Source organism: Kogia breviceps, chromosome 13 (genome assembly GCF_026419965.1).
Source record: "Kogia breviceps isolate mKogBre1 chromosome 13, mKogBre1 haplotype 1, whole genome shotgun sequence".
NCBI classification, from domain to species: Eukaryota; Metazoa; Chordata; class Mammalia; order Artiodactyla; family Physeteridae; genus Kogia; species Kogia breviceps.
The window spans coordinates 38,376,488-38,402,702 of record NC_081322.1 but is presented as its reverse complement, the minus strand read 5'-3'; the positions used below and the strand labels follow the sequence as shown (position 1 = coordinate 38,402,702).

General features: G+C 38.2%; 1 protein-coding gene across 5 annotated transcripts in view; it reads left to right on the top strand.

Annotated features, from left to right (window-relative positions):
* Positions 1 to 26,215, top strand: part of ATG5 (autophagy related 5) — a 117,961-nt gene that overhangs the window by 52,436 nt on the left and 39,310 nt on the right. For all 5 annotated transcript variants that reach the window (XM_059083850.2, XM_059083851.2, XM_067011542.1 and 2 more), the window contains exon 6: positions 12,574 to 12,668. In XM_059083850.2, coding sequence (XP_058939833.1) covers positions 12,574 to 12,668 — 95 coding nt within the window. The remainder of the gene's footprint in view (positions 1 to 12,573; positions 12,669 to 26,215) is intronic.

Genomic DNA, 26,215 nt, shown 5'->3' with positions numbered 1-26,215 from the left:
CAGACTCTATTAATAGATGGGGTGTTAGGTTGTTACTAAACCAAACTTGAGTCTGCTCACCCACACACAATAAAGCCAATCTACTGACACTGGGTTGTGGTGAAGGAAAGTACAGTGTTTACTGCAGGGCACCAAGCAAGGAGAATGGGCAGTACGTGCTCAAAAGACCCAAACTCACCAATGGCTTTCAGGGAAGGAGTTTTAAAGGCATTGTGAGGGAGGGGCTGCAGGGTGTATGATCAGCTGTTGCACAGTTCTCTGATTGGTTGGCATCAAGGTGAAGTTCCAAGCATCATCAACCTTCTGGTTTCAACCAGACTAGGATCTGTGTTCTTGTGGTCAGCAGTTTCCATCTGGTGGGGGCCTGCTTCCTTTAAAAACAACTCAGGAATGTGTGTCAGGCCTTTATCTGTATCTTTTAGGACCTGGGAGTTGGGTGACTGTGCTGTGTGGTGGATTTATAGTCTAAATTGTTACCAGTTTCCCAGCCCAACAGCTACTCTTTATTTCTACATCTTCACATTTCCTAATCATTAACTCTTGAGTCAGCCTTTTGAGACACAAGGGAGGCCTGGAAGACTAAAGCAAAAGCCTTTTACTTCAAAGGACAGGGACACAGGGGCTTGTGTACGGTTTCAAGTTTAGGTTGAAAGAAAGGAAAGAATCGTTCCTGAGTTCTGACTTGGGCAGCCAGATGGATAGTAGTGCTTTATACTATGATATGAAATAACTAGATTAAAAAATAGGTTTGGGATGGGGAACAGAGCCAAATTGAGAGGGTCAGCCTTGAAGGCAAAAGTTTGAAATGTGGGCTTCTCTGGTGGTGCAGTGGTTAAGAATCCTCCTGCCAGTGCAGGGAACACAGGTTCGAGCCCTGGTCTGGGAAGATCCCACATGCCGCGGAGCAGCTAAGCCTGTGCACCACAACTACTGAGCGTGCAGTAGAGCCCGTGAGCCACAACTACTGAGCCCACATGCCTAGAGCCTGTGCTGCACAACAGGAAAAGCCACCACAACGAAAAGCCCACACACCGCAACTAAGAGTAGCCCCCGCTCACTGCAACTAGAGAAAGCCCGTGTGCAGCAACAAAGACCCAATGCAGCCAAAAATAAATAAATAAAATAAATTTTTAAAAAACAGTTTGAAATGTGTCTGAGACATTCACGTGAAGATGTTTTGAGTTAGATGTTGATAGAATTAAGTATTGTGTGTGTCAGTAGATGAAGAAAGCTTAACAGATTTGAATTGAATGCTGCAGCTTCTAATTTCATAGTCATTTACTTTAACAGTAAGTGCCCTGTTTATTATTTTATCTTAAAGGATATGACAGTTAATGTCCCAGTGATACAAGGCAGTGAATATGGAGCTATCCCATATATTCCTAATGTTTGAGAGTTCTTTATATCCACTAACTGTGTTTTGCTTTTTTTCTGCATACAGCTGAGATAGTTGTTTCCCTTATTGTTTTGTCTGCAGTATAGTAAGATGAATAAGTTCAGTCTGAAGCTGTGTGTGTAGCTTCAAGAATCTACAACTTTGTGAGAAATTTGCTTAGAGAAAATTTGTAACCTGCTTGAGCATTCAAGTTTTACTGTTGAGCAAACAAGAATTTTACTATATTATGCTACATGTTTTAAATCAATCTCTTGGTATTCTAACTTTCTGTAATTAGAAACAGTGATGAAAATCTAAAAAGTTTATGCATTTGTGTTTTAATATAAAATTATAAAGATACTTTGCTTGGCTTCTGGAGAAAGATTACTCTTGGGAATTACATAATTTGAATGAATAAATAAATTTGGCAATAATTTGGATCATAGCTTCTTACAGTGCTTTGGGTATATTTGGCAGTGAACATCATGGATAATAAAACTTGGTGAAAACATTTAGACAGTTATTTCATAATACACTACAAATTATACTAACATAAGTTTATTGAAAAGAGTCCATTAATTACAGTGAATGGTCATATGTTCCAGAGTTAATCAGTGGTAGAGAATACATTTTTGTGTATGAGATTCAGTGATAAATGTACAAATCTATGAGACTAGATTTATACTTCAGTCTAAACTCTGATCAGTACTTGAAAATATTTTTAGTGAACTCTTAGTGTTGCAGGAATACAAAGGTTTAGTTTGTAGTGTCATTTTAAATAGAATTCCAAATTATCTATAGTAAGAAGACTACCTTATCATATCTTTTATTTATCTGGTCCAGTTAAAAAACTTTAAAAAAATGTATGCCTTGTAACCTACTGTCACTTTTTTGTAAGGTAAGTTTGTGAAGGTTCAAGAAGCTTTTTCTTATGAATGTTGGTACCCTATATAAAGGAAATGCAGGTGAATATCTGTCGGATATTGATCCAATATCAATATCTGGATATTGATTTTCACTCTTGGACTCATGACCTATTATTATTATTTGAATTTACAGTATGATTCCTCTTTCTTCTTAAAAAAAAAAACAAAACACGGTATACACACAAACACAAAACACATATATATATACACAGGTATATATGCATATATAGTGTAACTTACTTTGTTTTTATATTTTTATTTTAGTTTTTAATTTTTTAAATTTAGGTATAATTGACATGTAGCAGCATTATATTATTTTCAGGTGTACAATATAATGATTCAATATTTGTATATATAGCAAAGTGCTCACTACCACAATAAGTCTAGTTAACATGTCATTTTACATAGTTGTAAAAAAATATTTTTTGTGATGAGAACTTTAAAGATCTACTCTCTTAAGCAACTTTCAAATATGCCATACAGTATTATGAACTGTAGTCACCATGCTGTACCTTACCAGTTATAAAATAACTAAAAATAACTAAAATACTGGCTGTACCAGTTTACATTCCCACCAGCAGTGCACAGGGTTTCCTTTTCTCCCCGTCCTTGCCAACACTTGTTATCTCTTTTCTTTTTGACAGTAGCCATTCTGACAGGTGTGAGGTGATATCGTGGTTTTTTTTGGCTGTGTTCTATCTTCGTTGCTGTGTGCGGACTTTCTCTAGTTGTGGCGAGAGGGGGCTACTGTTCGTTGAGGTGCGCGGGCTTCCAATTGCGGTGGCTTCTCTTGTTGCGGAGCACGGGCTCTAGGCTCGCGGGCTTCAGTAGTTGTGGCTTGTGGGCTCTAGAGCACAGGCTCAGTAGTTGTGGTGCACAGGCTTGGTTGCTCCTCTGGCATGTGAGATCTTCCCAGACCAGGGCTCGAACGCATGTCCCTTGCATTGGCTGGCGGATTCTTAATCACTGTGCCACCAGGGAAGCCCATGAGGTGATATCTTATTGTGGTTTTGATTTGTGTTTTCCTTATTATTAGTGATGCTGAGCACTTTTCATCTACCTGTTAGCCATCTATATGTCTTCTTTGAAAATGTCTATTCAGATCTTCTGCCCATTTTTAAATTGGATTGTTTAGGGGTTTTTTGCTATTGAGTTGTGTGAGTTTTTTTTAATATATTTTGGATATTAACCTCTTATCAGATACATGATTTGCAAATATTTTTTCCCATTCAGTAGGTTGTCTTTTCATTTTGTTGATGATTTCTTTTGCTGAGCAGAAGCGCTTTAGTTTGATGTAGTTCCCCTTGTTTATTTTTGCTTTTGTTGGTTTTGCTTTTGATGTCAGACTGAAAAAAATTGCCAAGACCTATGTTAAGGTATATGTGCATATATATTTTAACTTATTTTGTTTTTAAATGAATCTTTTGTTTTGAAACTTAATATCGTAATTCTCCTCAAGAGAATGGAAAACCCCAAGTATACTTATTTTTCGTAATTTTTTTTTGTTTTGTCAATTAGCTCCTGATCATTTTTCTCTACAGCAGTGTTTCTCAAAGTGTAGACAATGGGACAGAAGTATCAGTTTTAGCTAGGAACTGACTAGAAATGTATCCTAAACCAACTGAGTCAGAAACTCTGGGGCAGATCCCAGTAACTTGTGGTCCAGCACCCCTCCAGGTGATTGTGATGCACTAAAGTTTAAGAGCCACTACTCTTGAGCAGGATTTCTCATTGTTGGCACCATTAGATATTTTGGACTGGATAATTCTTTGATGTTGGGGTGGTGGCAGGGAGGGGCTGTCCTGTGCATTATAGGATGTTTGGCAGCATTCCTGGCCTCTGCCCACTCACTAGATGCCAGAAGCACACTACTCTCCGTTCTCAGTCATCACATTAAAAAATGTCTCCGGACATTGCCAGATATCCCCTAGGCGGCAGAATCACCCCATTTGAGTACCACTGCCCTGAGAGAGGTGATGCAGAATTAATGCATAAAACTGCTTCTCCATTAAAGTAGCAGTGATCATTTATTGAATCCCCAAGTTCTGTCCTGGGTACTTTACATGAATTATCACTGTCATCACAACAGCCTTGTAAGATGTGTTTGAAAGTCTAAAGCCTGGGCCAATTTATTTACGAAGTTTCTCATCTGTTCCACCAACTCAGCCTTTGAGAACTACTATGTTCAGTTGTCACAGTGACTCATTTAGGCTGTATTTGGAACTATATTCTTTAAACAAAAGGACTTTGACATGTAAACAAATTAGAAAGTTATTTAATCAGTTAACTCTTCTTGTATGTAAACATAACCATGTGAACTTCTTATTGTAAACTTAGCTATAATTGTTTCTGGATGATGAGGATTATTTTATTTTTGTTGAGGTGACTATTAAATGACAAATGAATCAATAGTATGCTGTCACTTCAGTCAGACTGTTTACTTTTTTTTTTTTTTTTTTTCTGCGGTACACGGGCCTCTCACTGTTGTGGCCTCTCCCGTTGTGGAGCACAAGCTCCGGATGCGCAGGCTCAGCGGCCATGGCTCACGGGTCCAGCCGTTCTGCGGCATGTGGGATCCTCCCGGACCGGGGCACGAACCCGTGTCCCCTGCATCGGCAGGCGGACTGTCAACCACAGCACCACCAGGGAAGCCCTACATTTTTTAAAAATTCATTTATTTATTTATTTTTGGCTGCGTTGGGTTTTTGTTGCTGTGCACGGGCTTTCTCTAGTTGCGGTGAGCGGGGGCTACTCTTCGTTGCAGTGCGCGGGCTTCTCATTGTGGTGGCTTCTCTTGTAGAGGAGCGCGGGCTCTAGGTGCACGGGCTTCAGTAGTTGCAGCACGCGGGCTCAGTAGTAGTGGCTCGTGGGCTCTAGAGCACGGGCTCAGTAGTTGTGGCATACAGGCTTAGTTGCTCTGCAGCATGTGGGATCTTCCCGGACCAGGGATTGAACCCATGTCCCTGCACTGGCAGGAGGATTCTTAACCACTGCACCACCAGGGAAGTCCCTGTTTATATTTTTTGAAGTAACATGTGACTTCCATATTTTTCCTTTTCCTTCTTTTGCTGCCTTTCCTCTCCCTCTCCAGCTTTCTGTGTGGCACTTGATCTAGTTCTGAATATGTTGATAACACTTCTTTCCCTCTCTTACCTCTCATTTAAACTTTTACCTACTCTCTGACCAATTCTTTCATTATCTTTGTAGGGTCTGGATGACCAGATAAACATTTTAGCTCAACAGTCTAATTAATGCGGGCCAGTGTGTTACCTGTTCCCAGGTACCTATTTCATGTACTTTTTAACAAAGACCTAGAAATTACTTTATTGAGAATTCTAGAATTTCCTCCCCCTCCACTCTCCCAGTCCTATCCCTGTGACATTCTATTTACTCTATCTGTGCCTGTGAAGACCAGTCCTGACTAGTGGCTGTGATAACGAGTTCTAGATGTCACAGTTCTCCATATTAATGATGTTTTTTCTGAACCAAAGAAGTAACTGCTGTTCTTTAGCAGGGCTAATTTGTTATTATTCATTGCATGTCTCTTTTATTGCTTTAGAAAGTGTATAAGATTCAGAAATCCTTTTATGTGAAAATTACATTTAAATATTAAACTATTCCAGTGTTTTAATTAGCATTCAGAGAGTTGCAAGATTTTAACCCAAATGCTGGAAAACTAGAAAAGAAGCAACCCATAAAAAAATGAGTGCAAAAGAAACAAATTTGTGTATCTAAGATACAGGGTGTTCAGTCAAGTCCTGATTATTATCTTCAAAGTGGCTTTCTACTTAAGAAGCATTTCTTCCCACAGGGTCCCTTTAGGATCCAGACTATCTCTGGTTCCTGGGCTTTTCTACATCTAGCTTATTTCTTTCTTTCTCTATAGAGGAATATCAATAAAATATCCAAATGGTATTTTTAATTGGAGTTTATTTGCATAAAAGATTTAGCCAGATTCAGATTTCGCTTTATTTCACATTACCATAAATGGAGTGTACGTGTTCTGAGTAGCATGATGAAATCTTGCTCTGTCTCACCTCAGCATGTGAAGTATAGGGGATGATTCCAGTATATCCACACTGTATGTGCCTCCTGTTAGTCACGTAGTAGCCGTCTCAGTTATCACATCAACTGTTGTGGTATTGCTGGGCTTGTGTTCAAGTAACCCTTATTTTACTTAATAATAGCCCCAAAATGTTAGTGATGCTGGCAATCGGGATAGTCTCTCACTGTGCCTAACTTATAAATTAAACTTTATTACAGGTATGTAGGTATAGGAAAAAACACAGTATGTATAGCATTCGGTACTATCCACTGTTTCAGGCATCCACTGGAGGTCTTGGAATGTATCCCCCGTGGATAAGGGGAGACTACTATAAATGTCTTCTCTCCGTTTATTCTGAGACAGTGATACTCCAGGTCAAAGATTTCCTCAGATCCAGGTTTTATTGCTCTTTTGATTCACTCAAACAACAAATTCCCCAGGGTACAATCCTATTGCCAAGATGAGTGTTTACAAACAGGATTAAGGATTTACCTTCTCCTGGTTTGGTTCTCCTCTCAGCCTTAATACAGAGGCCAGCCTGCTGGCCCTGCCTACTTCTGTCTTCATGACAAATTTTCAGGGGTCCTTGAAGCATTTTCAAGACTTCTTTGAAGATATTTCACAGTAACTTTAAACCTCAAACAGAAGTTCTCATGGAAATGTGTGGGTGTAGTTTTGTTAAGGAGCATCCAAGCACCAGTGGACTTGCTGCCGTGCAGAGAATGCTCCCTTCCCTGGGTCAGCCCTAACTGTCCTGTTAACGTATGACTCAGAGGACAAATGAGTTTGAAAATACAGGTCACATATTTAACACACCTGTGTTTGGTACCCTACCAGTAATTACTGGTTTTTTTCCCCTCCTATTGTGCTTCACAAAGATGTTGACTATATTACATATTAAGAAATTAATTCAAATAGGTCTGTACTTGGATATGTTTTCTGTTATAAATTTTGAAAGCCTCTGGTCAAAACACCATGTATATTACATGGCCACCTGTAGTACTGATTTGAATAATACTGTTGATAAATTCAGAATTTTGTGAGGAGTGTGTTCCCTTCAGTAGTGATTTTCAGCCATTTGCTTTTCTCTTTAAAGAAAAGCTTAAAGCCTGTGTTTTATGGGCCATCATGATCTGACACTTATTTAGGGTGCTGTAAATCTGTTCTTTTTGACATCACAGACTTAAAGAGCAGGAAGTGTATGGTGTGCATGTGGAAGCCATTTCACCCCTTTCCTATGGTTATATCCCAGCCAGCAATACCACATTACTGAATTGAGGCTGGGTCGCAGTCCCTTAGATGTCCTCCACGTTTCCTGTGGGATCTTGTAGACGAATACATTGTTTGTGGCATTTGAATATTAAATATTATTTTGCCTTGAGTTCTTAATAAAGCTTAAGTGGAAGAGCAGAAATATCCTTTAAGATTGCCACTTTTTTCTGCAGCTTTTTCCATGTGAGGAACAAAGAATACAAATGTAATCAATTTATTTTTCATGCTTCTTAGGAAGATCTTTGGTTTAAAAAATTTTTTTTTCTGGGCTTCCCTGGTGGCGCAGTGGTTGAGAGTCCGCCTGCCGATGCAGGGGACACGGGTTCGTGCCCTGGTCTGGGAAGATCCCACGTGCCGCGGAGCGGCTGGGCACGTGAGCCATGGCCGCTGAGCCTGCGCGTCCAGAGCTTGTGCTCCGCAACGGGAGACGCCACAACAGTGAGAGGCCCGTGTACCGCAAAAAAAAAAAAAAAAAAATTCTGTATTTAAAAAAAATTTCCAAGACCAATATAAAAGCTTAATTCAGCAGAGTGAGAAAAAAAAAAAATTGGTGGCCACCAGGATTTTGAGGAATTCTGTTTTTAAGATCTTTTAAAAAAACAGATTGACTTTCTATAGCACAGCTATAGAAAACAGAAACCAACTTATCAATCATATTCTTAATAGCTCTGTCAAGAAGTACGTTAAGTTACCTTTTTTTCTCCCATTCTTTGTATAAGTTAAGTGACTGCTAGTTTTAATTTTCTTCTACTTAGTAGTTTGTTTTGTTTTAGAATTAGAACTAAATTAATATGAAAGCTGTTGAAATAGATGTACATTTACCTAACTTTACAGTTTAAAAAATGAGCCGCTAAAGACCATTGAGCTTCTTTTACTTGTAGATAACTGTTTTCGTGGCCAATGACACAAATAACTAAATTTACAACTTAATTATAATAACTAATAACATAGTTCCAGTATTCAAAGTATTGTTTGGTAACAGGTTAATATGTACTTGATTCATTACCATGTAGGAAGTTAGCAATACATCCTTACTCCAATTTTATTTAATTATTGACTGAGGGATAGAAGAGTTCCTGATGTTACAAAACCCAGTGTGAAAGACATTTGGTTATAAACTGAAACTCAGCACTGATTTTCTTTTAATTTCTTTTTTTGTTTTTGCATCACACGGGCCTCTCACTGTTGTGGCCTCTCCCGTTGCGGAGCACAAGCTCCAGATGCGTAGGCTCAGCGACCATGGCTCACAGGCCTAGCCGCTCCGCAGCCTGTGGGATCTTCCCAGACTGGGGCACGAACCGGTATCCCCTGCATCGGCAGGCAGACTCTCAACCACTGCGCTGCGAGGGAAGCCCTTTTAATTTCTTCTATTTGTGTCTTTCTAGTTAATAACTTTGACTTATAAAAGTTAGATTATTCTTGGTTGGAATTTTTTTGGTATTGTTGAGGAAATGCCTATTTTATATAAGAACATAACATTTTTATAAGAAGATAAAGCTAATCTTAATTAATACAGATTTTTATTATGTCTTTATTCCTTTAAAACATAGTTGTATCAGACTAGGTCCAGTCAGGAGATAGAAACCACACAGAGGGTTAAATAGGTTAAGTATTATATACTGAATGATTAAACTCTGGTAAAAGAGTAACTGAAGATATAAGAAAATCATATCTGGTACCCTAGGGCTAAAGAGGAAGGTCACACTTAAAAGGAACCCCTTCCCAGGGCTGGGTTTAGAACTCATTGGAGAATGTATATTCCAGCCCATTGCGTTAGTAGAGAAATTCACTATTTTGCCCAGATTGGAGCAGGTCTGCAGTGGCTGGGAAGTCAGGAAAATCTGGAATGCGGGCCACCAGCAACAAGTGGCACAGGCATGCAGAGGGACTGGTGTCTCTGTGGGAAACTGTAGGCCAGCCACCCATATGGGTCTGCAGAGGAAAGCAGGGTGCTAATTCGGGCAAGGGGCCTTCAGTGTGTGTGTGTGTTCGTGTAGGCAGGAGCCCCTTTCTCCTGCAGTGTCCTTTCAGTACTCTCTACTGAGAAAGCTTAATGTGATTGTCACGCTAGACATGCTTAAAGAAATTGTGTCCGTTATGCCTGTGTATATATTGAAGGGTGAATTTGGAGCTGAGAGTCAGTCAATTGGTAATGTACACAGTAATGTTTCTTTTTCCAGTTTACTGTTTTGCAATATAGGTAAGTGAAAGCTTTTTACTAATTACGTTTCTGTACTTTTTGTTTGTTTGCGTTTGCTTTCCTTCCTTTAGCCCTATTGACACTTTGAGTCAGATAATTCTTGGTTGTGGAGAGCTGTCCTATGCATTGTGGTATGTTTAGCAGCATCCCTGTCTTTTACCCACTACATGCTAGTAACACACACATATTGGTGACATCCAAAAATGTCCCCAGACCCACAGGGGAGCAAAATCCTCCCTGGTTAAGGACCACTGCTATAGCCCATTTTTTCCCCTCTGTTAGAAACAGTATAAATTTTTCATTTAATAGAGGTTTGCTTGTGGTTTATAATAAGTTATATTTTGATAAAGAAGGTATCTTAAATAATTACAAAATTTTATTTTTAGAAGAGGTATTAGAACTATTTAACAACTTTTATTTCATGTGTAAGTGAATTAGAGCAGAATTTTCAGTTGATTTGTTTCTAGTCTAGCTATTAAGTTACAGACCTAGGATTAGAATCCAAAAATTTTAATGAAAAGTTATATATGTAGTATTCTGTTATTCATTGATTCAAGAGCATATGTTGCACATGCACTATGGTAGGTGTTAGAGATTTAATGATGAGGCAGTGAGTAAAATTTTAGCAGTGCATGAAGAGTCACTTTATTTAGCTATCACATTCTTGCTTGATACTTGAAAGTAGAAAGATACTTTTAAAAAAGCATTGACTGAATAATTGATTCATACATGAAAGAATTGTGGTTAAAGGAGCTACTCTTAGCATTAAGATGCAGTTTTGTGGTTGCAACTGTTGAAACGGTTGTGGGCTTTGAATCAGAAGACCAAGAGTCTTGTCTTGGTTCTTAACTAAACTCATAACAAGCTGGACCTTAGTTGTCATCTGTGAAATTGCCCTGGACTGACTTGGTTCTAAATTCCCTAACCTACCAGTTCTATTGTAGTATGTGTCTTTCCCCATATTGGAGTTGAAAATGAGATTAGAGAAGGCCTAGAGCCTGTCACAGTTCTAAGAAGAAACAACTAAACTTTGTTTTTTATATATAATTATGATGGCTTAAGTAGTATGAATAGATTACCAGTAAATTGGGTTGAGATGAGTCTAGTAGTAGAGAATATACCAGGCTGACCTGAGATTCTGGAGTACTCATGTACTTTACAGAGATTTGATTCTGAGATAAATTTCTGTATATAAAAAATATTTTAAGGTAGAAATCTGGGTGAGTTAAAGGCGTTAAACAACAACACACAGAATGGGAAAGAAAATAGTTGTGTATTATTTATCAGATTAAGGGGCTTGTATCCAGAATACATAAAGAACTCTTACAATACTCAACAACAAAAAGATAAACAACCCAGTTAAAAAGAGGACAAACGATTTGATAGACATTTCTCCAAAAGAAAATATATAAATGGCTAGGAAATAAATGAAAAGATACTCAGCATAATTAGTCTTTAGGGAAATGGAAATCAAACCATAAGGGGATACCACTTCATACCCACTAGAATGACTGTAATAAAGAAGATGGACAATAATGTGTTGGCAAGGATGTGGACAGATCAGAACCCTCATACATTGTTGGTGGGGATGTAAAATGGTGCAGCCTCTTTGGAGAGCAGTTTGGCAGTTCCTCAAAACATAGTTACCATATGGCAGATAAACAGTTACCGTGTAACTCAGCAGTTCCATTCTTAGGTAATATGTCCAAGAAAATTGAAAATATGCATCCATACAGAAACTTGTACATAAATGTTCATGGTAGCATTAATCATAATAGCCAAAAAGTGGGAACAACCCAAATGTCTACAAACTGATGAATGGGGAAACAAAATGTGGTATCTCCATACAATGACATATTATTTGGTAGTAAAAATGAAGTTCTGATACATGCTACAACATGAATGAACCTTGAAAATATAGTAAGAAAAACAACAAATGCAAAAGACCACATATTATATGATTCCATTTATATGAAATCTCTGGAATAGAATAGAGATTAGTGATTTCCAGGGGATGGGGGGGAGGGCATAATTATTAATGGGTACACGTTTCTTTTGGGGATGATGAAAATGTTCTGAAATTAGATATTGGCAACTCTGAATATGCTAACAACCACTCAGTTAACACTTCAAAGGGTGAATTTTATGGTATGTGAACTATATATCAGTAAAGTGGGGTTTTTTTTGTTTAAAGCAAGCCTTACATTTTTAAAAAGGAGTTGTTTAATCAGTCTAAGATTAAACTGCAACTGACAGTTATTTCTTAAGTGTCAGTTTCACATTTCTTTCAAAGCCTGTCCTATAGTTTTATCTTTTTTCTGTTTAATGTGTACTGTGTTTGGTATTTTTACTTTGTTTCTTTAAACAATTTGTGGTTAAACTTTAGGTCACTTGAAGCTGTGCCTATATAGTTTAGACAGTAGGAATAGGACCAAGGGAATCGAGACATTCATCTATACCTGATGTTTTTTTCTGTGATAATACCAGTAGTCATAATCTATTTAGGGTTTCTCTTATGAGAAAAAATGTCTATGGAGATATCTAGGAAAAGGAAGCAACAATAATGTAGAAAAAAATTAATTTTATATCTTGCTTTATGTTTAGTTATAGAAAGATAAGTTTAAGAAAAAATAATATAGAAATAATGCCCTTTCAGAAAATTCTATTAGAATGGATGCTTAACAACTTTCATCTCTTCATATGAGGTATTAAATTATAATGTTGTTCATTTTTAATGAATAATTTATCATTACAGACAGATTTGACCAGTTTTGGGCCATCAATCGGAAACTCATGGAATATCCTGCAGAGGAAAATGGATTTCGTTACATCCCTTTTAGAATATACCAGGTAGGAAGTAACATTTTTAACAATACCAACTTACGAAAGCCTTGGACGTCTTACTTCTTGAAGCACTCTAGTCCAAAGTCTTTTCAGTTTGCATAGTAACTGAATAACATTTATTAGGGTTTTCCAGATCTCCTCCTTTTGGTGGCAGTCAAATCAGAGGCTGCACTGGGAAATATGTGAGTCATTTAGTTGGTGCTCTTTATTTGCAGATTTTGTAGTTGCAGATTAGCCTGCTTGCTAAAATGTATTTGCAACCTCAAAGTCAGTACTCAACAGTACTACCCTGGACATGTGCAGAGTGATGAAAAAATTTGATTTGCCCATGTGCACATTTTCAGTGATGCTGTGCCTTCTTGTTTCTGCTCTCATACTGTAAACAAGTGACTTTTCCCGGTCTATTTAGTGCCACGTTCTTCACATTTTTGTGCTTTTTGTTGGTAATTTTGATGTTAAAAATGACTCCCGGGCTTCCCTGGTGGCGCAGTGGTTGAGAGTCCGCCTGCCGATGCAGGGGACACGGGTTCGTGCCCCGGTCTGGGAAGATCCCACGTGCCGCGGAGCGGCTGGGCCCGTGAGCCATGGCCGCTGAGCCTGCGCGTCCGGAGCCTGTGCTCCGCAAGGGAGAGGCCACAACAGTGAGGCCCGCATAACACACACACACAAAAAAAAAAAAAAAAAAAATGACTCCCAAGCATAGTGCTGAAGTGCTATCTTTATACAGAAACATATATAAAACAAGGTTATGTACTGATGAGTTGAAGACATGTGACCAGAGACTTGCAGTAACCCTTGTAGTCCCCCTAAGAGCAATGGTTCAGTATTTGTTAATTCAGTGTTTGCAGTAACTTTATAGAACATAAGTACCACAGATGAGAATCGACTGTATTTGTTTTAGATGATGAGTCCTCAGTGTTGTACAACAAAATAAATAGTAGTGTCTCATTACTGTACACTTTCATGGGGTTAAGAAACTCCATGTTTCTGTAGAGTACTTTAAAACTACCATGTGTTTCCTATATAGCAATACTGAGTAAATTTTCATTGAATGAATGGTATCCAGAAAGTTAGTTGCCTACGATCATGGAAAAAGCAGTTAAGAATAGGAATTAGAAACACAGTTATCACAAACATAGACTCTCATCTAGCAGGCCCTCGATTCAAACTCAAAGAGATTGTGTCAGAACTTCCCTCTGTAGGCATTTTTACTATCTCACAGTCTTTACTCTTAGTTACTTCTACAGTTATTTTTTAATCTTTTATAGCACCATCAGATTAATGTGTGTTCAAAGAGGAAAACAAATTGTCCAATTGAAAAGTAAAAAACAAAAATCCCAATATACTCAAAGAATGAAAAGTTTATATGACTTAAATAAGGTTGCTTCTCATTTATTTCATTAACATAATGGCAAATAGACTATGTTTAGATCACGGATTTATAATATGTACAATAGAAATAAAATGAGAAAAATGCCTGATGGAATAAGACCAGATGACCTAATCAGCCACACTCCTCTGCTTCCTTTTTTCAGGAAAGTAAAATTTTTATTCCACAAGTCTTTGTTAAGCACAAATATTACCCGGTGGATTTGGAAGTGCCATAATTTATTTATACTTTATCTTGTATCATGAAGAATCTGAGGCAATTTACAAGGATATATTTTGTATAGTCACAAAATAGAAAAAGTTTGAAATTTAAAATTAGAGCCACCAAAGATATAAAATGGAAACCCAGCATGAAATGACCTATGCTATGAATAAGTGAGATCCTAGAATTTATTCAACTTGACCTATAAATTTGACCCCAAGCTTCCTTGTAGCCAGAGCAAAGGGGAAAGAAATGTGATGAGATATAATTTTGTTTTTCATTTTATATATGATGAAAACTTACTAAGTTACTAGGAAAGCTAACTCTTCTTGGGCACCACCTAGGAAAGAAATTCTCACGTGGCCTCATTTTGAAGGGACAGGGCAATATCCTTTATACCTTACCTACAGTAAAAATATAATAATAGTTTCAGTGAAGCTGCTTCCTAAAGTGTCACTCAGCGATAGCTAAAGACAATGTGTCATAAGCCATGGATCATCCACAGTATAATAAAGACTTGGCGAAGTAATGGGAAGGCTAAGGCAGAATAAAATTTTAGGTTATTTTATGGAAGAATGTGTTTATCAACTAAGAAGGAAAGTAATTGATGGAGCAAGGCAATTGAGGATTGGGATTAACCAGTAAAGTTTTTAGCCAAAGAGAAGAGAAGGTTGCAGAGACCTGTTAAGGAAAAGGAAGGGAAACATTGTTGCTGCTCATATGAGGCAGTCTCAGTCTTCTCTGTACAGGCAGCAGAGCGGTAGAACAGTTTCGGCAACTGTTATGTTAAACAGTGGGCAAAATAGGACAGTTCCTATATCTGCATAAAATAATGTGAGAAAGGTGGCAGGAAGCCTAGTTGTATGGAGAGAAGAAATGTCTCATGTTACATGAATTGCTACTGACCACCTAGGTATTTCCTAAGAGAACTTCAGGAGTGATTTTACAGAACTAGATTCAGTAGTGATATGCTTTAGTTATTCCACTGAGAAAAGCCAAAATTGAGTCAGATTTTATGGACTAAGTATAGTACTTATAGTGGGTAGGATCCTTTATGTGGTCTGTAAATCTCATAGGGAGAGGCTGCGTCTTCACCATCACTGACATAGATATTGGTGATTAAAATACAGATTAAAAACAGTGACAGGTTATAAAGAATTTTAGAGTGGTCCTGAAGTTTTCTGAGTAGATCTCATTTTTTTTTTTTTTTTTTTTAATGCAGCAGCCTACTTTGGGGTTGAACTTGGAATGGGTGGGTAGGTGGGGATAAGTGAGATTGACTCAGGTGGCTTGACTGTGTCTTCCTGGGGAACAGTGGTTATAGCATCACATATTTATGGAAATTGTAAAGCACAGTTTGAAAATCTCTTTATCTAGGCCTGGACAGGTTCAGTGATTTGTCCAAGTTAGGTAATTCTTGATCTAACTAGCACTGTGGATACACTAATACACTCAACATGCTAGTGATATCTTCGAAGGCAAGGTTTTTTTTTTGTTTGTTTGTTTGCGGTTTTTTTGTTTTTTCCTTTTTAAAGCTGTGTAGTAGGATTTAGCACAGTGTTACGTAAACTGTAGGTGCTTCACAAGTACTTACTTCTTTGAATCTTGGAATATTAAAAGCACCAGGGCTTCGCTGGTGGCGAAATGGTTGAGAATCCGCCTGCCGATGCAGGGGACACGGGTTCGTGCCCCGGTCCGGGAGGATCCCACGTGCCGCGGAGCGGCTGGGCCCGTGAGCCATGGCCGCTGAGCCTGAGCGTCCGGAGCCTGTGCTCCACAACGGGAGAGGCCACAGCAGTGAGAGGCCCGCCTAGCACAAAAATAAAAAAATAAATAAAAGCACCAAAGATCACATAATTCTGAAGCTGAAAAAATGACTTTATAGTTCAAATAATCCAAAACTGAAAGAACTGGCTGGCTTTAACAAGGATAGTGCTGTTGTAGTAGTCGAAGAAAAAACACTTTTAAAATTAATTCAAATGGTGGAAGAATAGTAGGAGCAAGTGGAAAAGAGCTGTTGGAAGGGTTGCATCCAAAAACAGTGCATGATAGATCAAGATCACAGTTTTGCCTTATTCACCTAGTCTGACAATTTGTGACTTCATGTAAACCTCTCTGAGCTCGCCAGGTTGTCAAATATTTGAGACATAAAGGCCAAAGCAGTTTCTCTTGAAAAACAGTTAGGTTTCCTACTAAGAGCACTGCACTAGAAGGGAGGCCTCTGAGGCTCTGTAGGAGGTGTGACACTGACTAGTTGTGTGTCCACAGGCACTTACTGTCTTGCTGGGCCTTCGTTTCCTCATCCACAAAATGAAAAGGGCATGACTGAGTGAATTTATTCATCTGGTCAGAATTGTTCTTTAAAGAAGCCATATTACAGGTTTATCTAATTATACCAATGATATTCTTTTTCAAACACTTTATACTCCTGATTTCAGAGCAGATTTATTATTTTTACAGTAAGCACAGTTCTTTCCTTTATTGCAGTATTTACCATTCTTTTCTGGGGAAAATTGTCAGATGTATCCATACCTGTTACTGTCATATCATAACATAAAAAGGATTTAGAGAGAGAATGTGAGAGAGAGAGGGAAAGAGAATGTGTATGTGTGAGAGAGAATGGTTTTCATAAAGTTCTATAATTAGATAGAAAGTGGGAAGCTAGAGAATTCTCAAAATTTGCTTGACAAAACCTGGCTGCCAGGTGGTGACTGTTAGGGCAGAGCTTGCTGCCTGATCTTTCCTCTGTCAAGACAGTGGCAGCTTTTCCTCAAACAGGGAGAGACAGAGCCTCAGGGTTTTTTGTTTTTAATTTATTTATCTATTTTTGGCTGTGTTGGGTCTTCCTTGCTGTGCATAGGCTTTCTCTAGCTGTGGCGAGCGGGGGCTACTCTTCGTTGTGGTGCGCGGGCTTCTCATTGCAGTGGCTTCTCTTGTTGCAGAGCACGGGCTCTAGGCATGCGGGCTTCAGTAATTGTGGCTCGCGAGCTCTAGAGCGCAGGCTCAGTAGTTGTGGTGCACGGGCTTAGTTGCTCTGTGGCATGTGGGGTCTTCCTGGACCAGGGATCGAACCCACGTCCCCTGCATTGAGAGGTGGATTCTTAACCGCTGCGCCACCAGAGAAGGCCCTGAGCCTCACGGTTTTATTGGTTGTCTTTATTGACTTTGCTGTTGGCTTTACCCTTATCTGGTTTGTTTCTTACTTGAACTTGATTAAAATTTTTGACGTGAGATGCATAAGTGAATATAAAAATTTAGGAATCTTAGTTTTTGCCCATTGTCCATTCTCTGGCTTTTTCCATTTCCCTATTTTGTATTTTTGAATCTTCATTCATGCCTTGACCAAAGGAAGATGGGATCTGCTTTCTGTTTTCCTTAATTATATGATCTAAAGGTAATACCATATTTCTGCTGTTGACTCCTTTACAGCTGATTAGTTTGTGTGGTTGGGATAGTCTATTGATTAAGTGTAGCTTTTACTTATGTGGCATTTTGATTAAGCTGATTAGTTTGTGTGGTTGGGATAGTCTATTGATTAAGTGTAGCTTTTACTTATGTGGCATTTTGATTAATCTGTACTTTTCTTTAATATTCTAGATATAGATCTCTGTACTATTTGAGACCTTAAATTAGTAAGTAAATTTAAATAAAACCTGAAAATCCAGGTTTATTAATAAGACAAATAAAATAAAGGACATAATTTTGCTAAACTTTTTTCTTTGCAGCATTCTAATAGAATTCCTGTACAGCAGGGGGTAAAAAGGATAGGACAGCAAGCATGCTTCAGTGAGGCCCATTTTATCTTTGGAAGCCTCAAAACCATCTTAGGATGTAGGGGGGATCATTATCTGATTTTACATGTCAGGAAACTGAAGCTGAGGAATTTTAAATCACTTGCTCAGGGGCACACATATGAAATGTGGAACTAGTATCCAGGCATAGGTGAGACTTATAAAGAAAATATAATTTTATTTATAAAAATTAAGTTTACAGAATTTTCAAGACATAAGTGTCACATAAAGTGAAGTCCACTTTGACCAAACCTAGAAAATCTCTAACTGGTGATATTCTGTAAAGGTTGACTTTTATACAGATTGTTGGAAAACTTTAGTTCTTTTTCCTCTGTAATTTGATTATCATGGGCTCAAAATGACTATAAATCCAATGACGGAATTTTAGTGGTAAAAGTAAAATAGGTCCAGAAGTAGTTTAGAGATCCATTACAGACCAAAATGTGTCATTTCTCTCATTTACATAACAGTTTACTTTAGCGTGTGTTTCAGGTCTGTGTTCCTGAAATCCAGGTGCTTCATATTAGCCAGTATTCTAGAGATGAGGTTAATGGCAGGAAGTGCTTCAAAAATGTAACTAAAATGTTATTGAGACAAGCACATGTAAACAGATGTGATTAATGAGGATATCTGTTAAAAAAGACTTGTAAAGTGACTGTGAAGTCCTTAGGCATTGGTATTTAGGTTGTATAGTGAAAATTAGGCACATCATTTCTGTTTTTCAAGAAGCAATGGATTCATAAGTGTTATCCTGCCAATATGCTACATGTAAGAAGAGGTTGTCTCATTCATTCATTCAAGTTCATTCGTTCACAAACATTGCATGCTATATGCCTTATACTGTGCACAGGGGATGCAAGTGGTTATTAATCATCATCCTTTAAAAGTTTATAATCTAGAGGTGGAAAGAAATTAATCAAATAAGTATACAAACAAATTTTAAATCACAACTGTGATTGGTGCTGTGAAGGAGAGGTATATAGTGCAATAAAGCCTAATTCCTCTAAGGGGAATTTGATCTAGCTTAGTAGGGCAGAGAAGCCTTCTTTGATGAAAGTGTCATGTCTTTTGAGGTCTGACAAGTGGATAGAATTAAGGTAGGCAAAGAGTGATGAGAGGACCTTTGAAGGCAGAGGGGACATTGTAAGTATGAGGACAGCCTGTTGGTCTTGAGCACAGAGTGGGGGCAAAATAAATATTTTGCTTATTTTTCTTTTGGGTTGTTTATCTGACTTTACAAAAATTATTATTTTTTTATTTTTTGTGGTACGTGAGCCTCTCACTGTTGTGGCCTCTCCCGTTGCGGAGCACAGGCTCCCGACGCGCAGGCTCAGCGGCCACGGCTCACGGGCCCAGCCGCTCCGCAGCATGTGGGATCTTCCCGGACCGGGGCATGAACACGTGTCCCCTGCATCGGCAGGCGGACTCTCAACCACTGCGCCACCAGGGAAGCCCCCCAAAATTATATTTATAGATATTAACCATTTTTCTATCAAACATTTTGTAAAAAATAATCACAACTATAAAATTTGTCTTGATTTTTTATGGTATCTTTCTGTAAAAAATGTTTACAAACCATTCCATTGGTTTATTTGTATTTTCTTATAACAGTATTATTTTTATTTGATTTTATTCTTCTGGTGTCTGCTGGGGCAATTCACCCCTTACTGTTTTTTCAGTCTTTTCATCTTTAATAAGTGGAAATACATTTCTGTTTTAATTTTGGTAGAATTCACCTCTTTATATCATTAAATCTTCCTACATGAGAACATGGTACATCATTTTTGTTTGTTTGTTTGTTTTTGGTTTTGGCTGCATTGGGCCTTCATTGGAGTGTGCGGGCTTCTAACTGTGGTGGCTTCTCTTGTTGTGGAGCATGGGCTCTAGGCGTGCGGGCTCCAGTAGTCGTGGCACGTGGGCTTCAGTAGTTGTAGCTCGTGGGCTGTAGAGCGCAGGCTCAGTAGTTGTGGTGCATGGGCTTAGTTGCTCTGCGGCATGTGGGATCTTCCCGGACCAGGGCTCGAACCCATGACCCCTGCATAGGCAGGTGGATTCTTAACCACTGCGCCACCAGGGAAGCCCAGGTACATCTTTCTTATTCAGATTTTGTTTTATGTTCTCAAATAGGCCCTGTGCCTTTCTTTTTAATTTATTTCTAGGTGTTTTTTAGATTTTGTTTTTCTTTATTTCATTTCCATTTCTAGATATTTATTTATGGCATCAACCAAAAAAATAACACCTCTTGCTGTCATTTTTATCAGCCATTTCTTGTTTGCTTTGTCACATTGCTAGTATTGCATTGCCAAGACAGTACTGAATAATAAACGTTACTAGCAGGATTCAGCCTTTTTTCCCAGCTTTTTCCTTAGCCTTTGGGGATCCATAGGCTCATTGGTCCTTAGGCTCATGTCCACCCAGAGGGGAGAATATTGCAGAGGGTTTGTAGCTCCTCCATGTAGGTCGTCCCTGCCGATTCACCCCAATAGGTGCTTTAGCTCAGGAGAGCCACTGTGTTGGGTATGAGATAGATTTGGGAGTAGCAGGGAGAGGGGGAAGTGTTAAGCTTCCAAGCTCCCAGAATCCTCTCCATGTATAGTTGTTATGCTGTTTTTTCATGTAAAGAATTATATGGCAGTAATCCTTGGGGCAAGGTGTCTAATACTTAATTCATACCCTAGCTGTGGTGGTACATGCTACAATGAATATTGAGACATCTGTGCTTCAAAACAGGATTTGTATCTCATATGTAAAGACAAGAAAGTACAGAATGGATGCTCAGTTCTCAAAATAACTTCACTTCTAATCCAAGTGAAGATAACAGTTATAAAATGATAAATAACTTGCAAGTTGAAGGCATATCATTCATTTTCACCTTTCTGTATATAAATTTAAGGTCAGCTTATGAAGTCAATTTCTTTCCAGAGTATTATTTTTCTCTTTTTTTAAAATAGATATTTATTCGAGTATAATTGCTTCACATTACCATGTTAATTTCTGTTGCACAACAAAGCGAATCAGCCATATGCATACACATGTCCCCATATCTCCTCCCTCTTGAGCCTCCCTCCCATCCTCCCCTATCCCACCCCCCTAGGTCACGGCAAAGCACCGAGCTGATCTCCCTGTGCTGTGCTGCTGCTTCCCACCAGCCAGCTATTTTACATTTGGTAGTGTATATATGTCCATGCCACTCTCACTTTGCCCCAACTTTGCCCTCCCACTCCATGTCATCAAGTCCATTTTCTATGTCTACCTCTTTATTCCTGCCCTGCAACTAGGTTCATCAGTACCGTTTTTTTTTTTTTTTTAGATTCCATATATATGTGTTAGCATACGGTATTTTTCTCATTCTGACTTACTTCACTCTGTATGACAGACTCTAGGTCCATCCATCTCACTACAAATAGCTCAATTTCGTTTCTTTTTATGGCTGAGTAATATTCCATTGTATATATGTGCCACATCTTCTTTATCCATTCATGTATCGATGGACATTTAGGTTGGTCAAAGTATTTTAAACATTTATTAAACAGCTAAGGAGAATTCCTTCTTTAGTAAACACAGAGAAGAAGTTGAGCCTCTGTACTGTGCTTATATCTTTGTGTTCCTCACAGTGCCATACACATAATAGGTGCTCACTAAATACACAAAGTATATAACAAAGTAAGGAAGGTCTCATTATCTATGAAGGTGGTGGTCATTCTGGTCTCATAATAAATTAGACTGTAACATTCATACCATACATTTTTACTACAGAATTCTGGGCTGGATTTTCTGTTGAGTAAACTATCATTCTCTACTATTGCCCTAAAGTAGAACAGAGCTATATGAGATATATAATAATAATAAATCCTATTTGTTTAGCACTTTATATTTTGTAAAATACCTTCACGCTACGTCATTTGATCTTCACAACAACTTTGTGTGGACAGAACAGATACTATTGTCTTTTTTTAAGGTGGAAGTTAGTGACCAGATAAAAGACACAAAGCTAGTGAGCAGTGGAGCAGGGACTAGAGTGCAAATCTATCTCTGTGTAGTATATACATGTGCCCATATTATAAAGGGATATCTTTTTTGCAAGAAGATGAATGTTTATTGAGACTTTAGCAATTGGATATGAGATTAATGTTTTACAGACATAGGTTGGTTCAATTAATGAAGAATTAATTTGGAGGATGATTTGAGTTTTAAAGGATTAAAGAAATAGAGTCCAGGGCTTCCCTGGTGGTGCAGTGGTTGAGGGTCTGCCTGCCAATGCAGGGGACATGGGTTCATGACCTGGTCCGGGGGGATCCCGTGTGCCACAGAGCGTCTGGGCCCGTGAGCCATGGCCGCTGAGCCTGCGCGTCCGGAGCCTGTGCTCCGCGACGGGAGAGGCCACAGCAGTGAGAGGCCCACATACCGCAAAAAAAAAAAAAAAAAAAGAAAAGAAAAGAAATAGAGTCCAGCATTATTTTCTTTTTGCATTTGTTGCCTTTGCTTTTGGAATCAGATCCAAAAAATTATTTGCAAGACCATGTCAGGGAGCTTACCACTTTTCTTACCATTTACTGATATCAGCGAGCTTACTGTTTTTTTCTAAGAGTTTTATGGTTTCAGGTCTTACATGCAAGTCTTTAATTCATTTTGAGTTAATTTTTGTGAATGGTATAAGATAGTGGTCCAGTTTCATTCTTTTGCATGTGGCTATTCAGTTTTCCCAACACCATTTATTGAAGAGATTATCCTTTTCCCATTGTATATTCTTGGTGCCTTTGTCATAAATTAATTGACCATATATATACCTGTGGGTTTATTTCTGGACTCTCTGTTCTATTCCATTGTTCTATGTGTCTGTTTTTTTGCCAGTACTATATTGTTTTGATTACCATAGCTTTGTTGTACAGTTTGAAGTCAGGGGCTGTGATGCCTCCAGCTTTGTTCTTAAGATTGCTTTGGCTATTCAGGGTCTTTTGTGGTTCCGTATCACAAAATTTTAGGATCAAACATTCTAGTGGGTTGTTTTTTTGAGATATAATTGACATCCATAAAATTCACCCCTTTAAAGTGTACAGTTTTAGTATTTCACAGTTGTGCAGCCATCACCACTATCTAATTTCAAAACATTTTCATCACCTCAAAAAGAAACTCCATACCCATTAGTAGTCACTTCTCTTCCCTCCTCTCCCTGGCCCCTGGCAGCTACTAATTTACTTTCTGTTTCTGTGGATGTGCTATATGGACATATAAATGGAATCATATCACGCATTAGTAGTCACTTCTCTTCCCTCCTCCCCCTGGCAACTACTAATTTACTTTCTGTTTCTGTGGATGTGCTACATGGACGTATAAATGGAATCACATCATATGTGTCTTTTTGTGTCTGCCTTCTTTCATGTGGCATAATATTTTCAAGGTTCATCTGTCTTGTAGCATGTAGTACCTCATCCTTTTTTTAACTAAGTAACATTCCATTGTATGGATACATCACATTTTGTTTAACCATTCATCGGGTTGTTGAATATTTGGGTGGTTTCCACTTTAGGGCTGTTATGAAGAAAGCTCCTGTGAACATTTATGTACAGATTTGGGTGTGGGCATATGTTTTCACTTTTCCTGAGTATATACCTAGGAGTGGAACTGGTGGGTCATATGATAACTCCACTTTGAGCCTTTTGAGGAACTGCCATATTGTTTTCCAAATCGGTAGCACCATTTTACACTCCCACCAGCAGTGAATGAGGGTTTCAGTTTCTCTACCAACACTTGTTATTGTACATCATTTTGATTAGTTATCCTAAGTGGATATGAAGGGGTATTTCATTATGATTTTGATGTGCATTTCCCTAATGACTAATGATGTTGAGTGTCTTTTTATGTGCTTACTGACAGTTTGTATATCTTCTTAGGAAAAATGTCTCATCTTTGCTTATTTTTAAATTGCGTTGTCTTTTCATTGTTGAGTTGTAAAAATTCTTTATATATTCTGGATTCTAGACCTTTACTGTATATATGCTTTATAAATAGTTACTTCTGTGGGCTGTCTTTTTACTTTCGTGGTCATGGCCTTTGAAACACAAAAGTTTTTAGTTCTGATCAAGTCCAGTTCTTTTTGTTGTTGTTGTTGTTACTTATGCTTTTATGTTATCATATCTAAGAAAACCTTGCCTAATAAGAAGTGATGAAGATTTCCTCTTATGTTTTCTTCTAAAGTTTTATAGTTTTGGTTCTTTCATTTAGGTGTTTGATCCATTTTGAGTTAATTTTTTGTATATGGTGCAAGGTAAAGGGGTCCAACTTCATTCTTTTGTATGTAGATATTCCAGTTCTCCCAGCATGATTTGTTGAGGACTTCTCTTTCTCTCATTGGATTGTCTTAGCACTCTTGTTGAAAATTAGTTGTCCACAATGTGTGGATTTGTATCTAGAGTCTCAATTCTATTCCACTGATTATGTATCTATTCTTGAATTCTCTAGCTTTGTGTAGTAAGTTTTGAAATTAAGAGGTATGAGTCCTCCATCTTTGTTCTTTTTTTCAAGATTATTTTGGCTATTCTGGATCTTTTTGCATTTCCATATGAATACTAGGATCAGCTTGTCAATTTCTACCCAAAAAAAGACAATTGGGATTTTGATAGAAATTGTATTCAGTATGTAGATCAATTTCTGGAGTATTGCTATCTTTTTTTTCTTTTTGGCTGCACCACACAGCTTGCAGGATCTTAGTTCCCTGACCAGGGATCGAACCTGGGCCCACAGCAGTGAAAGCCCATGTCCTAACCACTGGACTGCCAGGGAATTCCCTGGAGTATTGCTATCTTAACAAACAATATTACGTCTTCCAATCAGTGAACACAGGATTTTTTCCCATATATGTAGGTCTTCAATGATGTTTTGTAGTTTTCAGTGTACAAGTTGCCCACTTCTTTTGTTAAATTTATTCCTATGTAACTTTTTCTTTTTGATCCAGTTTTTATTATCATTTTTGGACCTTTTATTGCTAGTGTGTTTATTTTAAATAGTATTGATTTTTTTGTATATTGATCTTGTATCCAGCAGCCTCATTGAACTTGTTTCTTACTTCTAACAGTTTTGGGGGGTTTTTTTGGTTTCTGTTTTTGTTTTTTTTGCTGCTTCCTTAGAATTTACTATATAGAAGGTCATGTCACGACAAATGGAGGTAGTTTTACTTCTCCCTTTCCAGTTCGAATGCCTTCTACTTCTTTTTCCTGCCTCATTTCCCTGACTAGAACCTCCGGTACAGAGTCAAGATAAAAGTGGCAAAAGCAGACATCCTTGTTTTATTCCTGATCTTAAGGGGGAAGAAAGCTTACAGTCTTTCATTATTGAGTATGATGTTAGCCTGTAAGTTTCTCTTATATGCCCTTTTGTAAGATTGAGTTCCCTATATTTTGTTGAGTATTTTTTTCATGAAAGGGTGTTGGATTTTGTCAGGTGCTTTTTCTGTGTCTATTCAGGTTCTTATGTGGGTTTTTCCCCTTTATTCTATTCATATGATGTATTACATTGCTTGATTTTCTTTGTTGAACCAACCTCGTATTCCTGGGATAGATACCAGTCAGTCAGATTATATAACATATGTAGCTGGGTTTGGTTTGCTGGTTTCTTTCTTTTCTTTTTTAAAATGTATTTACTTTTTTTGAATTTTTGGCTTCTTTGGGTCTTTGTTGCTGCATGTGGGCTTTCTCTAGTTGCGACGATCAGGGGCTACTCTTCATTGCTGTGAGTGGGCTTCTCTTGTTGTGGAACACGGGCTCTAAGCGTGTGGGCTTCCGTAGTTGCAGCACGAGAGCTCAGTAGTTTTGGCTCACAGGCTCTAGGCGCGCAAGCTTAGTAGTTGTGGCACACTGGCTTAGTTGCTCCGTGGCATGTGGGATCTTCCTGGACCGGGGCTCGAACCCGTGTCCCTTGCATTGGCAGGCGGATTCTTTACCACTATGCCACCAGGGAAGTCCAGGTTTACTGGTTTCTTGTTGAGGATTTTGTGTCTATATTCATAACGATTGTTGGTCTCTAGTATTCTTATCTTGTATGTCTTCATCTGGTTTTGATATCTGGGTAATACTGGCCTCATAGAATGAGTTGGGTAGTGTTCCCTCTTCTAGTTTTTGAAAGAGTTTGTGAAGAATTTGTGTTAAATCTTGAAATAATTGGTAGAAGTCACCTGA